At 43.9% G+C, this 12,506-nt stretch overlaps 1 protein-coding gene across 1 annotated transcript in view; it reads right to left on the bottom strand.

The window, feature by feature from the left end:
* Positions 1–10,675, bottom strand: part of ANKRD33B (ankyrin repeat domain 33B) — a 38,048-nt gene extending 27,373 nt beyond the window's left edge. Inside the window, exon 1 of the mRNA XM_042839807.1 lies at positions 10,256–10,675. Coding sequence (XP_042695741.1) covers positions 10,256–10,675 — 420 coding nt within the window. The remainder of the gene's footprint in view (positions 1–10,255) is intronic.
* Between the last annotated feature and the right edge of the window lie 1,831 nt (positions 10,676–12,506).

The raw sequence follows: 12,506 nt of genomic DNA, 5'->3' as shown, positions 1-12,506 counted from the left end.
TAGGGTCAGGCTCAAAACATTATACACCCGAAATGTGTGAAGCAACAAAAGCCCGATCGTGCGTCATTCCCATTTCGAATCAGCTTGCTTTCAAATTACTCCCTGTGGAATTTAACAGACGTGATAGAAAATAATAGAACTGAAAAAAAAGGGGAACTATTTCCACACTGTGGGTTTTTCCCACAGAACACATGATTTGAATTGCTAATTCTCTGCCAGATGTGCAACTACAAACTCTGTGACAACTACCCCCTTCACATGGTACTTAATTATTTCTCAGTGTAACTTACTGGGCATGCTAAAAATGTATACTTAGCAAAGATGGGAGGGTTTTTGGTTTTGTTTTTAATGAAAGAACCCTCAGAGATGGGTAAATCCAAATCTATGTGATATAACATCTTAAATAACAGCATAACCTTCTGAGGGTAACTTTATTTATAAAATCATTAAAGGTGAAATCCTGTTCTCAATAAAGCCATTGGGAGTTCCTTGTGGCTGTCATACAGTCCACAGATTTCATTTTCTATTTAAAAACACTACCAGAAGTTTTAGTGTCTTCTGTGCAATTCTACCTCAGTGACAAAAGTTAAGCCCAACTCCTCAGTGCAAGCACAGACAACACAGGAAGAACGCATGGAAAAATAATGAGCAATTTGTTGGAAAACTAGAAAAAAATAAATGGATTTTAAAGAAGCACTTGTGGTCAGACCCAGCCCACTTGAACTTGGCTGCACAGAGCTCCAGTGTCAAAGATACTTTGCCATGCACAAGCAGCTTGGGCTTGTCCACTGTGACCCTCCGCATTAAAAGGCTGCTGACGCTTTCCAAATTGAACTGTATTTCAAAATTAGCAGTGAATTTTAGTTAGTAATCAAGTATCTCTTTTCTATAGAGGAAGAAAATTGTGTTTTAATGAAATGCAATGTAAAATAAACCTGGTGCACATTAGGTTCGTCTGACACTAAGCAACTAACATCTGGAAAGTAATATAAGAGTCTCATTATTATTCTTCTCTGTGAAAATTAAGTACTCTTCAGACATAATAATATTGTGATAAATCACCCAGTTTTTGCTGGTCTCTGTTACACAGTAATCATCACAAAAATATAGATGTAACAAGGCTTTATGTTTTTTATATTTCAGTGTACCACTTCTTGAGCAGTTGAACAGATTTTGGAATGGTTTTAAACTAAGTCAGGGGAGGTTTAGATTAGATATTAGTAGGAAGCTTTTCATACAGAGGGTGGTGACACAGTGGAACAGGTTGCCCAAGGAGGCTGTGGATGCCCCATCCCTGAAAGCATTCAGGGCCAGGCTGGATGTGGCTCTGGGCAGCCTGGTCTGGTGGTTGGTGACCCTGCACATAGCAGGGGGTTGAAACTAGATGATCATTGTGGTTCTTTTCAACCCAGGCCATTCTATGATTCTGTGATTTCAAATGTACCTGCTGAATAGCCTAGATAGATCAAATAATCTAGTTTGCTTACTTGCATTCTTTGTTCAACACGCATCAGTATTTATTTTCATCGTTTGTGTTATTTCCAAGCACAAACACAAAGCCATGTGACTAAAATTAATACAAGTGAATCCTGTGCCAGAAAAACCTTTTTTAAAATGTCCTTCAAAACCAGGAAAGAGGTAAGCCACACTGAGCAGAATACCAACAAATCTCACATCTCTGCAAACTGTAACAGCAGAAGGAAAAGTGGTAAAAGACTCCTGCTGGGGGGGATGCCCAGCCCTCCCTTCAGTCTGGCAGTGGTGACAGAGGTCCTTCAGAAGGCAAAACTCAAATTATTGCTTCCAGCACTACTAGGACCAAAAGACATGAAGGGACTCAAAGTTAAGCTCTTGAAAACTCTGAAAGATATGGAATGAGGAACTGTTGTCATACAGTCTGTACCCAAACCCATCACTCACGTGATGCTTCCATGCTCCTATCTCAGAAGTTGGACTGAGAGAATTTATTTTTCTTCTTCATACAGCCTGCCTTGAGATCAAAAGCCTTAATATGCAAAGTAACCAGACAACAATCCCCTGGTACTCATCTCAGAATGAATTTTTGAATTTTTGGACTTTTGGACCCACGTCCTTTCCTAGCATGGTAGCTCCTACAGCCTACTGAAACTCAACGGGAAAATGTTTCCAAAACTACCGAGCGCTAGTGCCATCTTGTTCAACTTCCATTTTCTTTCCAAAAAATGACATTGGCATGTACTTTGTTGCAGGTCAGGCATGAAGCCTGAAAAGTGATGTCTACACAGGATAGTATCTTAACTGAAGGAAAACACTCGTTGCTCATGGATCTGAAACACCCTTATGACTGGACATTTGGGTTATCTTTGATTCACAAAGAAGTGCTACTGGAATCTAAAAAAAATTCTAATCTGCATCAGACATCTTAAACCTTGAGGAGGGGAAAGCAGAAGAACACCAGTGCTTGGAGATGAATCACTTCCACCAGTATGCATGTTAGTAACAGCAAAAATGCTGGGACCAAAACAATACAGGGATTCCCCATAACAGTCACATGTTCTTTGGATCTGTCAGTGCTCACTGAAAATGACTGAATAACTGAAAAATGAATGTCTTCATGCCACCACAAAACAGCAAAGAACTCTAGCTTCATTTAATTTTGGATCTATCTTGTCCTCTTTTAAAAATAAAAGGCAAGATCTGTTAATGAAAATATGTATGCCATCAAATCCTTTGAGGATTCTCAGTCCAAAGGTGGGCTCCTTTTAAGGCACCTTTGACAGTACTAATGCTCTGTACAAAGTAACTTTCTATGCAGTTGAACAACTAGAACTGAAATGTATAAATTGAAGTGAGGCAAAGCAGAATAAAGAAGAAATTATGAAAAACTGCTTATTTCCTGTTACAAGAAGATATATGACTGCTGGGATTGATAGCAAAAAAGAAAAATAACCTTCCTTTTCATGTCCCAGAGTTTTCAAAGCATATACTAGGCTTCAGTTGAAAACCTAACTCTTCTGCACGGGAGTCTTTATTTTCAACATAAGCAAGGAGAGAAATATCACAGTCTTTTTTCCATCTCTTTTATTACAGAGTTTAAAACTGAATTTCTAAAGACAACTGTTCTTCATGGATTTTTCTGAGCTTCTTTTTTTCCTTTGTCTCTTTCTTTCCTCCTGTTCTTTTAGACTGCATTTCACAGCTTCAGCATCAAAAGGAACTTCTGTCTGAAGTTACATAGAAAGCTACAGTGCCTACACTGTATTACTTCCAAATAACCCTTTTATCAAACTACAAGAACTCAAAACTTAGATAAGTCCTGATTTTGAAGAGAATTGTATACCACAACAAGACTTCAGGAAAAGGAACGTAGGAACATTTAAGTGAGAAAATTAGTTCTGGTGCTCGCTTTTGAACAATTCCTTTACAGTTCTCTGCCAACAATATGAACTTGCATTTCATAATGAGGTGAGCGAATTAGCAGTGCCACATTGTGCACTGTAAAACAAACCTGAAAGACTCCACTGGAAAAATGCAGTAAGGCATGTAAGGCATACTGGGGTTACATTTCTTTTCTGTGTTACAGACACGTTTTACTAAAGACATCATTATACATCTGTCATTATAACTCATGATAAGTATCTCGGGAACCACATTTGTTAGATGCCTCTTGTATGGTTTTATGATTTATCGGTATTCCACATCATGGATGCTTGAAGCAGTTGCATTTTATTACATCTGGGGGCAACCTGTACTCCATGGGTAACCAGGATCATCACCGCATCACTGAGGAGCTCTGCAAGTCCAAATAGGTGACTTAAGATACTGATGTGAAACACTGCTTAAATTGGAACAGAAGATTTTTATGACCTTTACTTCTGGGCTATAGTCGGGTCAGGCTGAAAACTTCTCTTCAATACATTTTGCAAGAAGCAATTTGTCAAAATTCTTAAAAGAAATCGCTCTTCATCTGACTTCTTTAAAAGCTGCATCACTTGAAATTAGATTAAACTTGTACAACTTTCTCAGGTTGATGAGGTCTTCAAATCTGTATCTATCAATTTCAGAAAGAGCTACATCTGTTAGATAATGCAGCTTTTGACACTAAGTACAAATTATGTCTTACTGCCTGCCTATTTCTTGGAGGATGCAGCACATCTCATTATGCATTTCCAGTGGTCTGATAAAGATTTGCATTCCCATTTACTTCTAAGCACCCTTATAATCCATATTAACCATTGCCTTTACTCTAAAGAAATTGTGTTCCATGCAAATATTTCTTCTAGAGATCAGTCGTTTCAAAGGATTTGCTTCTGTGCCAGACATAGGAAGGCATTCCTTCCAAAGAGAGGATGAACAAAGACAAGGACAGGCATTCACCTACTCTCATGTACTCTTCTGACAATGCCTCCATGTGCCCATCTGTATCATAGAATCATATCACAGAATCATAGAATGGGTCAGGTTGGAAGGGTCCCCAGAGATCATCAAGTTCCAACCCCTCTGCTGCAGGCAGGGCCACCAATCTCCAGATCCAGTACGAGACCAGGCTGCCCAGGGCCCCATCCAACCTGGCCTTTAATGCCTCCAGGGACAGAGCATCCACAACCTCTCTGGGCAGCGTGTTCCAGCACCTCACCACTCTCTCTGTGAAGAACTTCGCCCTGACATCCAATCTAAACCTTCACTTCTCGAGCTTAAAACCATTCTCTCTTGTCCTATCACTATCTATCTACCCTCCGACTATTTTATCAAATTCCCCCATAGACAATTAACTTCATATTCTCCACAGTCTATCTTTTCCTTTCTTACAGCTTCCCTTGAGTTGCAGTTGCAGTATTTGAAAAGTTCCCAATCTGGTTTGAGCAGTGTCTGTATTTTGCCAACTATTATTCCTTGCTTTTTTTACTCACTCACTTCCTTTTTATAAATATATACTCATAAATATATCCAGGAATTTTTTGTGTGTGTGTGCATTTAGGGATTTTTTTTACTATTCTGAGGGATTTAAATTAGATTACTTTTGCCTTTAGGGTCTTTTTAAAACTAATTCCACCCTAAAAAATTCCCTTTTATGATTCAGCGTCATGGCATGAATACAGTGCTCACATGAGAATACCCTGTATGAGAGAACACTAGGGAACTGAAACAGCTTATGAATATAAGAAAAAAATTTGCCACCAGTGTAGCTGATGACATTTGTCAAGTCCTTTTTCTGACAGGGGATGACTTATACTGTGTGCCACTACAACCAAAAAGTAGTATGTGGCAAGATCTTTATGGATCTTCATCTTATCTTCCTCCATAAAATACTACAGACTCTGTTTTTCCTTTTTGCAGGTGAACATCACGCAGATAAAACAAAAACAACAATAACAACCACGCTACCCAAGCTCTGACACTTCTTGTGATGCATGATTTCTGCAGAAGACTTATCAAACCCAGTAATTCCTTACCCAGGAAATGGGAACCACTGGCTCTCTGTCCTCCTCCATCAGTCACAATTTTAGGAATATATGCCTTTAGCAAAGGCAAATTCGGGTGCCATCTCCACTGAGTACTCACTGTGCATATCCGTGAAGGGTGACAGTACCTAACCTGGCAGAGTTCAAGCGTAGCAGAGACCCCTGAAACACGCTCTGGAGAAACCCACTGTTCTATGCCAAGCAAAGAAGGAGAAAGTGGGAATCTTCTTCCACTTCACCCCACAGAAAATCTCTCCAGCTCCATCCTCTGCAGACTGACTTCCAGCCCTACATTCTCACCAGTTTTTCAAGTAAGTGTCTGGAAGCACACTGCTACCTGTTTTTTGCTTACTGTGTAGTAGCAACTTCAGAGTTCTGAAGCAGAGTCCTTGTCCCTCCCCAGGTACTTCTTCATTTGTTTTTCTACTGAGCATCAGCCACTAATGAGAGAAGAAATCAAAAGAAATTTAGATCGTGAAGAATAGCCCCAGATCAGTTCTCTTCCTTCAACAGAAAAAGGAGAGAAGAACAAAGACACAAATCCAGGTCTGTTTGATGAGAGAGCTGTGGATCTACCACGGCCCAAGGGAAAACCAGCTACTGAGCAGCACTGATTAACAGCATCCTGAATGAAGAATCTATGTGAAAAATCAACTGTGCTCAAATATGGATTTAGGAATATTTTCTGAAAAGAGTTCACAAGCTGAGCCACATAGATTATTTTGTCTTCACATCTTTTAAGAGGAATGAACTAAGAACACAAATGCACAAGCTCCACTATATAATGGTATGCTTACACAATGATCTGTTTAATTCCAAGAATTCTTCTAGCAGTGGTTCCTGAGTATGCCTGAAACTGGGTGAAAGACTCACTGAATAGTGACTTAAAATATGAAAAGCCAAGGACTACAACAGAATGTTTTGGTACATATATCAACCCTAAAATACATGCCTTCAGCATAGTTAGTAAAACAGACTACACAACTTATGTAGTCAACACAAAACCAATCTGAGGATAAGCTACAGTGATTATTTTAATTCTGGTGGAGGGGGGGGGATGTTCTTTGCCTTCTTTTCATCTTTTTTCTCTCATTCCTCATTGCCTAAATGGCAAATTTCATTTTGTAGTTAGGTAACACCAAAATTTGAATCTCTGTTTTTCTGAGTATACATAATCCTGATCTTCAGACAGGATTTAATATTATGTCAAACTTACAAAATGTAAGTAACTAAAATTCTTGAGATATAGCTAGCAAGGAGGAAAGAAAAGCAGTTCCCCCATCACATGGTGAAAAGCAGTGTCTGACTGGCACTTTGGTCCCAGTCAGGTCAGGAATTTTCACTGAAGCCAAGATTTCATCTTCTACATATTTGCAGAACCCTCTTTATTGCCAGAGTGAGGCAGGTAAATCCTGCAGCACGAGACAGGTAAATATCTTAAGGTAAGAGAGGCAATCCTGCTTGATCTGCAGCTACTTCATTATACGTTGTCATAGTTGTTTTCCAAATATTTTGTTATCAGATCTGCCAAAGGAGAGGAAACAAGCAACATCAAGCTGGCTTTTCTGGAATCCATACTTAGCCAGTAGGGCTGCAGAGAATGCAGGGGTGAACCTTTTTGGGAATCTGCATGTACACATTGTGGCATATAAACTGCTGTTTCCTTTACGACAATGAAAATGAGACACAGGGAGACATCAGTCCTGAGGCTGTGGTGACTAGTAGGTCGGACGTTGTGAAGGATGGTGAATTTAATGTTTACTGCAGGAAGGTGGATTTAATGGAAGTTTGTGCCTGACAGGTGGTTCCTGAATGGGAGATCCTGCAGCTCATAAACAGAGCACGGGAAAAGTCAGCTCCTGCAGAAATCCTGTGAAAAGTCACCATGGAGGCCTGGAAAACAGTCTGAAATGAGAGAAATGGTGTCTTTCCATGAAAAGGATCAAGAAAAATATGAAAACTTTTTTCTAGACTTTGGCATTTTTGGAAATAATCTCTTCCAAATCATAATTTGCTCACAGAATAGATTGCTTTAGGGCTGGGGTCAAAATATAAAAGCAGAAGAGTGCCAAAACTCCAGCTGTTCGCTCCCAAATTCATTTTAAGGATTTAACCATTTGGAAGTTTCTTCCTCATGTTGTATTTGGAGATTTGCATTTAATCACTTTGAGAATCACGATGTGATCTTATCTTTCTGCCATAACATATTGCACTTTCTAAAAAAAGTACTGTTTAGGAAAACAAATTGTGGAAATGCAGGTGCATAGTACATACATAACAGAAGTTATCAGATCAGAGCTGTGAACACAGTTTATTTAATCGGATAGCCCTTCCTTCACCACTGTGCTTCTCCAAAGCAAGTGATCCTTCTCTCTACTGCCTGATAGAAAAGAAAGAAAATATGAGAAGCAACAAAAGTTCTTCTTATCTGTTCAGTGTGAAAAAAAAAAAGAAGCATCCAACTTTTCAATAACAGCATGCAATAATGGATTGTAAACAATTAGTATCATGGACTTTGAAAGCTACTAGTACAAATTTGAGGAATTTAAAATAGCTTTCTTAGTATAAGTGGAAAATGTAACTCCTTCAGTTGTTTTTAGGCAATACAAATACATTTTGCTTATGTGCCATTTACAGTGATTTTATATAGCAGGCAAATTCAAGAGCTGAAAAAATTCCACACGGAAAAGAAAGAGCTGAGAGATTCCTTTTTGTCAGGTAAAGTTGTCAGAAACATGGCTGTTCTATTGCAAAATAATGTGAATTTGCTGACTTTGTGAACACCAGTGTCTGGGAAAGAATATAAGCCAACTGGGAATAGGCACACAATATCAGAAGAGGAATCAGCGATTTTTTTGGGCACTTTACTTAAAGCCAATGGAGATTGTGCTGTGGTTTAGCCAGGCTGCTCATCTGTGTACTGGTCCCATGCTGTGCCTGAACCTGCTGTGGGACACCTGGAGATGCAGCAGAAACGTTTCTCCTGTCCCATTCACATCTGTTTGAAAAAGCCAGACTGCCTTGCTCTGCATCGCTGCCATCAGGGCACTTCCGTGCAGGGTCATATCCCCTCAGGCAGAGAGAAAGACTGCATTCATTCTCCTCGCACCACCAATGAGGCTTCCAGAAGCTGCTGAATTCCAGAATTTCTTTTACTTCGTTTTCTCCCCAAAATGAACAAAACAGAATTTGGTGTCAAATCTTAATTTCACATCAAACTGCGTATTTGCGTAAGTAGAGCAGAACTAGCTTTATACAGTATGAACAAGTAACTTTAAAATTTGAATCCAAGCTAAAGGTCTGATTCTCTTCTGGGATGGTGGAAAGATGACAAGTAGCTAGCTTTGTGAAGCAGGACGGGGAAGGGAGGGCAGTCAGCTGTGCTCAGCCCTGAGCCCCAGCCTACAAGAGGAGGCTGCTTTGCTGTGACAGCCTCCTGTCCAGAAAGGGAGGCCTTTGTACCACACGCACCAAGGACCCAAGCTTGCCTCACAGCCAAGCACTTCGGGAGCACTGAACCTTCAACCCTTGATGGAGGCCACTGCCATGCAATGCTGCTACAGGCTGGAGCCCAAGCTCAGTCCTACCCTCAGACGCAGACAGGTGCACCAACACCCCCAGCCAGGCCTGCTCTAGTGCAGCCCTGCAACTGGTGTTACCAGCCAACACGAGTTGGCTTTGGCAGAAAGTTGATTTAAAGTATTTCTAGGCTCTACGGCTCGCTCCTACTCCCATGGCATTGCTGGCTGCCCCCTCAGCTGCATTCATACAACTTGTTGCATTCATCTCTTTCATAGAAGTTCGCTGCAAGTCAGGTCACTGAAATACACGTATTACAATAATCTTTTGTTGACGGAAGGAAATACATTTTGCAGGAAAAAATCTTGAAAGTACACATAATAAAGACAACTTTGAACAGCATCCACACCAAATTCTTGCCCAATTTTCCATGCAGAGACTTCTTATGTTTTGAGATTATGCAAGTTACTTGCCCAGATAAAATCTCGCTGGCTTTATTTCAAAACATTCCTGTCATATATGTCACATGTGGTGGAAGCCCCATCCCTAGAAACACTCAAGGTCAGGCTGGGGGGGGGGGGGAGCTCTGAGCACCTGATCAAGCTGCAGGTGCCCCTCTTTGTTTCAGGGGATGTGGGCTAGATGACGTTTTAGAGTCCCTTGCAACTCAAACCATTCTATGATTCCATTCTATGAACATAACAGCCGGAAAAACTTGGAGTTTTTTTTGGAAACTCCATGTAAAAGTTATAAATTTTTTAAATATGAATTGTAGAAATAGAAGTGAGTGGAGTTGCTATTGCTAAACTTAGATGTTACTCAAACACCTCAGTAACCCCTAGGAAAAGATTTCTCCTTCTGCTTTAGTGAAATGCACATCTTGCCCTGCAGTTAGCCAAGTGACAGTCAAAAACCAAATCACAAACACTGTACTGACACAGAATCCCAACAACACAAATACAGTGAAAATTCAGAACAGTCTGATTTCAGCACAGGAATTCTGCAAGTTCTGCCCGGCAACGTAGGGGCTGAGAGCAAGCTGAAAGTTTTTAGAGAGCAGAAGACGGAAAGACAGAAAGGCAGAAAGAAGGGGAGGGGAGGGACAGTAGCACTGCCTAAAGAGAAGCTCTCTGAAACTCGCAGCTGATGGCCGGAAAGTGAGACTGCAGCCCCCTGCTCCCCAAGGAGCACACTCACATCGCCGCCCGGCGGAGCCCCGTCCCGTCCCGCCTGGTCCCAGCGCCTCTGGGGCCGAAACCCACGGCGCAACCCGCGCGTCCCCCCGTGCCGCTCACCCTGCGGTTGCGGTCGGTCTCCCGCACCTCCTCCTCCTCGGGGCCCTGCCGGATGAGCGCCCGCAGCACCACGGCGTTGTTGGTGCAGCACGCTCGGAAGAGGCTCAGCCCCTCGGGGCTGTCGCGGTCCTCCTGCTCCAGGGACCAGCTGTCCTCCGTCTCGTCCCCCAGCCCCCCCGGCGGGTAGAAGGAGTCGTCCGAGGCGATGCTGCAGGTGTCGGGCAGCTCGGAGAAGTCTTCATACTCCTCGTAGTCTTCCTCCTCCTCCTCCTGCTCCTCATCGCCGTGCCCCTCGGCGGCAGCCCCGTCCGCCCCCTGTTCGGAGCCGCTCTCCGCCTCGGGCAGTTCCTTGCCGGCTCCCGGCGCGGGGCAGACCCGCTCCCCGGCCAGCTGCTCCCCGGCCCCCGACAGCAGCACCATGCCGCCTGCCTCCGCCGCTCTCTAGGCGTCCCGACGGCCGAGCGAGGACGTCCCGCCGCCTGCCCCCCGGCCGTCCCCTGGCCGGGACATGCCGCTGCCGGCACCCCGCTCGCTGGCCCGGCGAGGAGAGGCCGGTCTGGGGTGCGGGCAGGGCGGCGGGCAAACTCCTGGCCCGTAAGCCGATCAGCATGCCCGGGAGCAGATTGGGGCTCGGGCTTAGCGCGCTGACATCAGGGCGCATCTGACAATGCGATTTGCTCGGGCGGCGCGGCACACAGCCGGGCTGCGGGCGGCGGTGCGGAGAGGGGCTGCCGGCACGGAGCGGGGACACTCCGCATCTGGGAGGTGCAGCGGGCACGGGGCCCGCGAGTGGAGCAACTGCGGCTTGATAGAGACCTGCCAAGCACGTATCTCTCATGGAAGGCATCTAGACATTAGGCTAGGAGGAGTGACGCGTGCACACTGAGTTTCTGCGTTGCCATAGTTGTTCTGCAACTCTTTTTCAAATGCTATGGATTAGCACAGAGATCCAGGGAGGGAAGACCTACCAGTCAGCCCAGTGGGATACTCCATTTCTGCACTTAGCACTTGTAAGGCCACAACTAGAGCACTGTGCACAGTACTCTATTTGGGCCCATGACAACAAAGACACTGAGGTTCTGGAGTGTGTCTAGAGAAGGGCAGTAAAACTGGTGAGAGGGGTCTGGGGCACGAGGAGTGGCTGAGAGGGCTGGGATTGTTTAGTCTGGAGGAGGGTCAGGGGAGACCTCATCACTCTCTACAACTTCCTGAAGGAAGGTTGTGGCCAAGTGGGGGTCAGCCTTTTCTTAAGGTAACAAGTGATAGGATGAGAGGGAATGGCTTTAAGTTGCATCAGTTCCGGTTAGATATGAGGAAAAATTTCTTCTCCAAAAGAGTGGTGAGATGTTGGAACAGGCTGCCCAGGGAGGTGGTGGAGTCACTGTTCCTGGAGGTTTGCAGGATGTAGATGTCACACTGAGGGACGTGAGTTAGTGGGCATGGTGGTGGTGAGCAGACAATTGGTCAGCATGGTCTTAGTGGTCTTTTCCAACCTTCTGTGATTCCATGACTCAATGTTTCAACAGCATCTTGAAGTGAACCTGATGTACGTGAGGAGCTTCAGCAGTTGTCTAGGGTCCACGTCTGCAGAGAAGGAAATGAGCATTCTGCAGTGAGTCGAGGCAGTGTGTGAGGCATTTTTTTAATTAGAAGAAAGTGTCAATTTAGAGTCACGCAGAAGTATGAGTAACAGGGTCTGTGTAGTGGATGCTCACAGCCTTGCAAGCGTACACCATACAAACCAGACCTCAGCACTGCCACCAATGCAGAGCTGCAGGGGGGGAGTGCGGTGTCTAGCAGACAGATATCTGTAACCAGAATTAGCAACAGATTGCGCCCTGATTGGCTGCCTCTGCAAAGAGGCTAACCCGGGAAGGAATGGGATTAAACTGCTCCCTCACCTCCAGGCATCCTGAGGATCATTGCTTCGTATTCAAAGCAATGCTTGGATTGATGCTGTCCATCTCCAGTCAAGTCTTCATGTAAAGAAAGGCTCCCTGCCGCTGTCGCTCCTATCTGTCTGCTTCCAAATCACACGCTTCGGACTTGGTGTAAATTACAGCACTGTTAAATTTCAGGGCTCCATTCAGAGAACTTTCTGTTTCCCACTCAGCTGGTGTGGCCGTCTGTCCAGCCGACACAATGCTATCTCCTAGCACTTGTATTTTGGAAGAACTTCAGTTTTCCTGATACTGACAGGGAGCATTTGCACTGCTGTCAGGCAGAACTTACCATACGAGCTCGATGCCCA

The sequence above is a fragment of the Centrocercus urophasianus genome, unplaced genomic scaffold, assembly GCF_019232065.1.
Source record: "Centrocercus urophasianus isolate 14NV4802_14NV808 unplaced genomic scaffold, USGS_Curo_1.0 seq_11, whole genome shotgun sequence".
NCBI classification, from domain to species: domain Eukaryota; kingdom Metazoa; phylum Chordata; class Aves; order Galliformes; family Phasianidae; genus Centrocercus; species Centrocercus urophasianus.
This window is presented reverse-complemented; position numbering and strand designations above follow the sequence as displayed.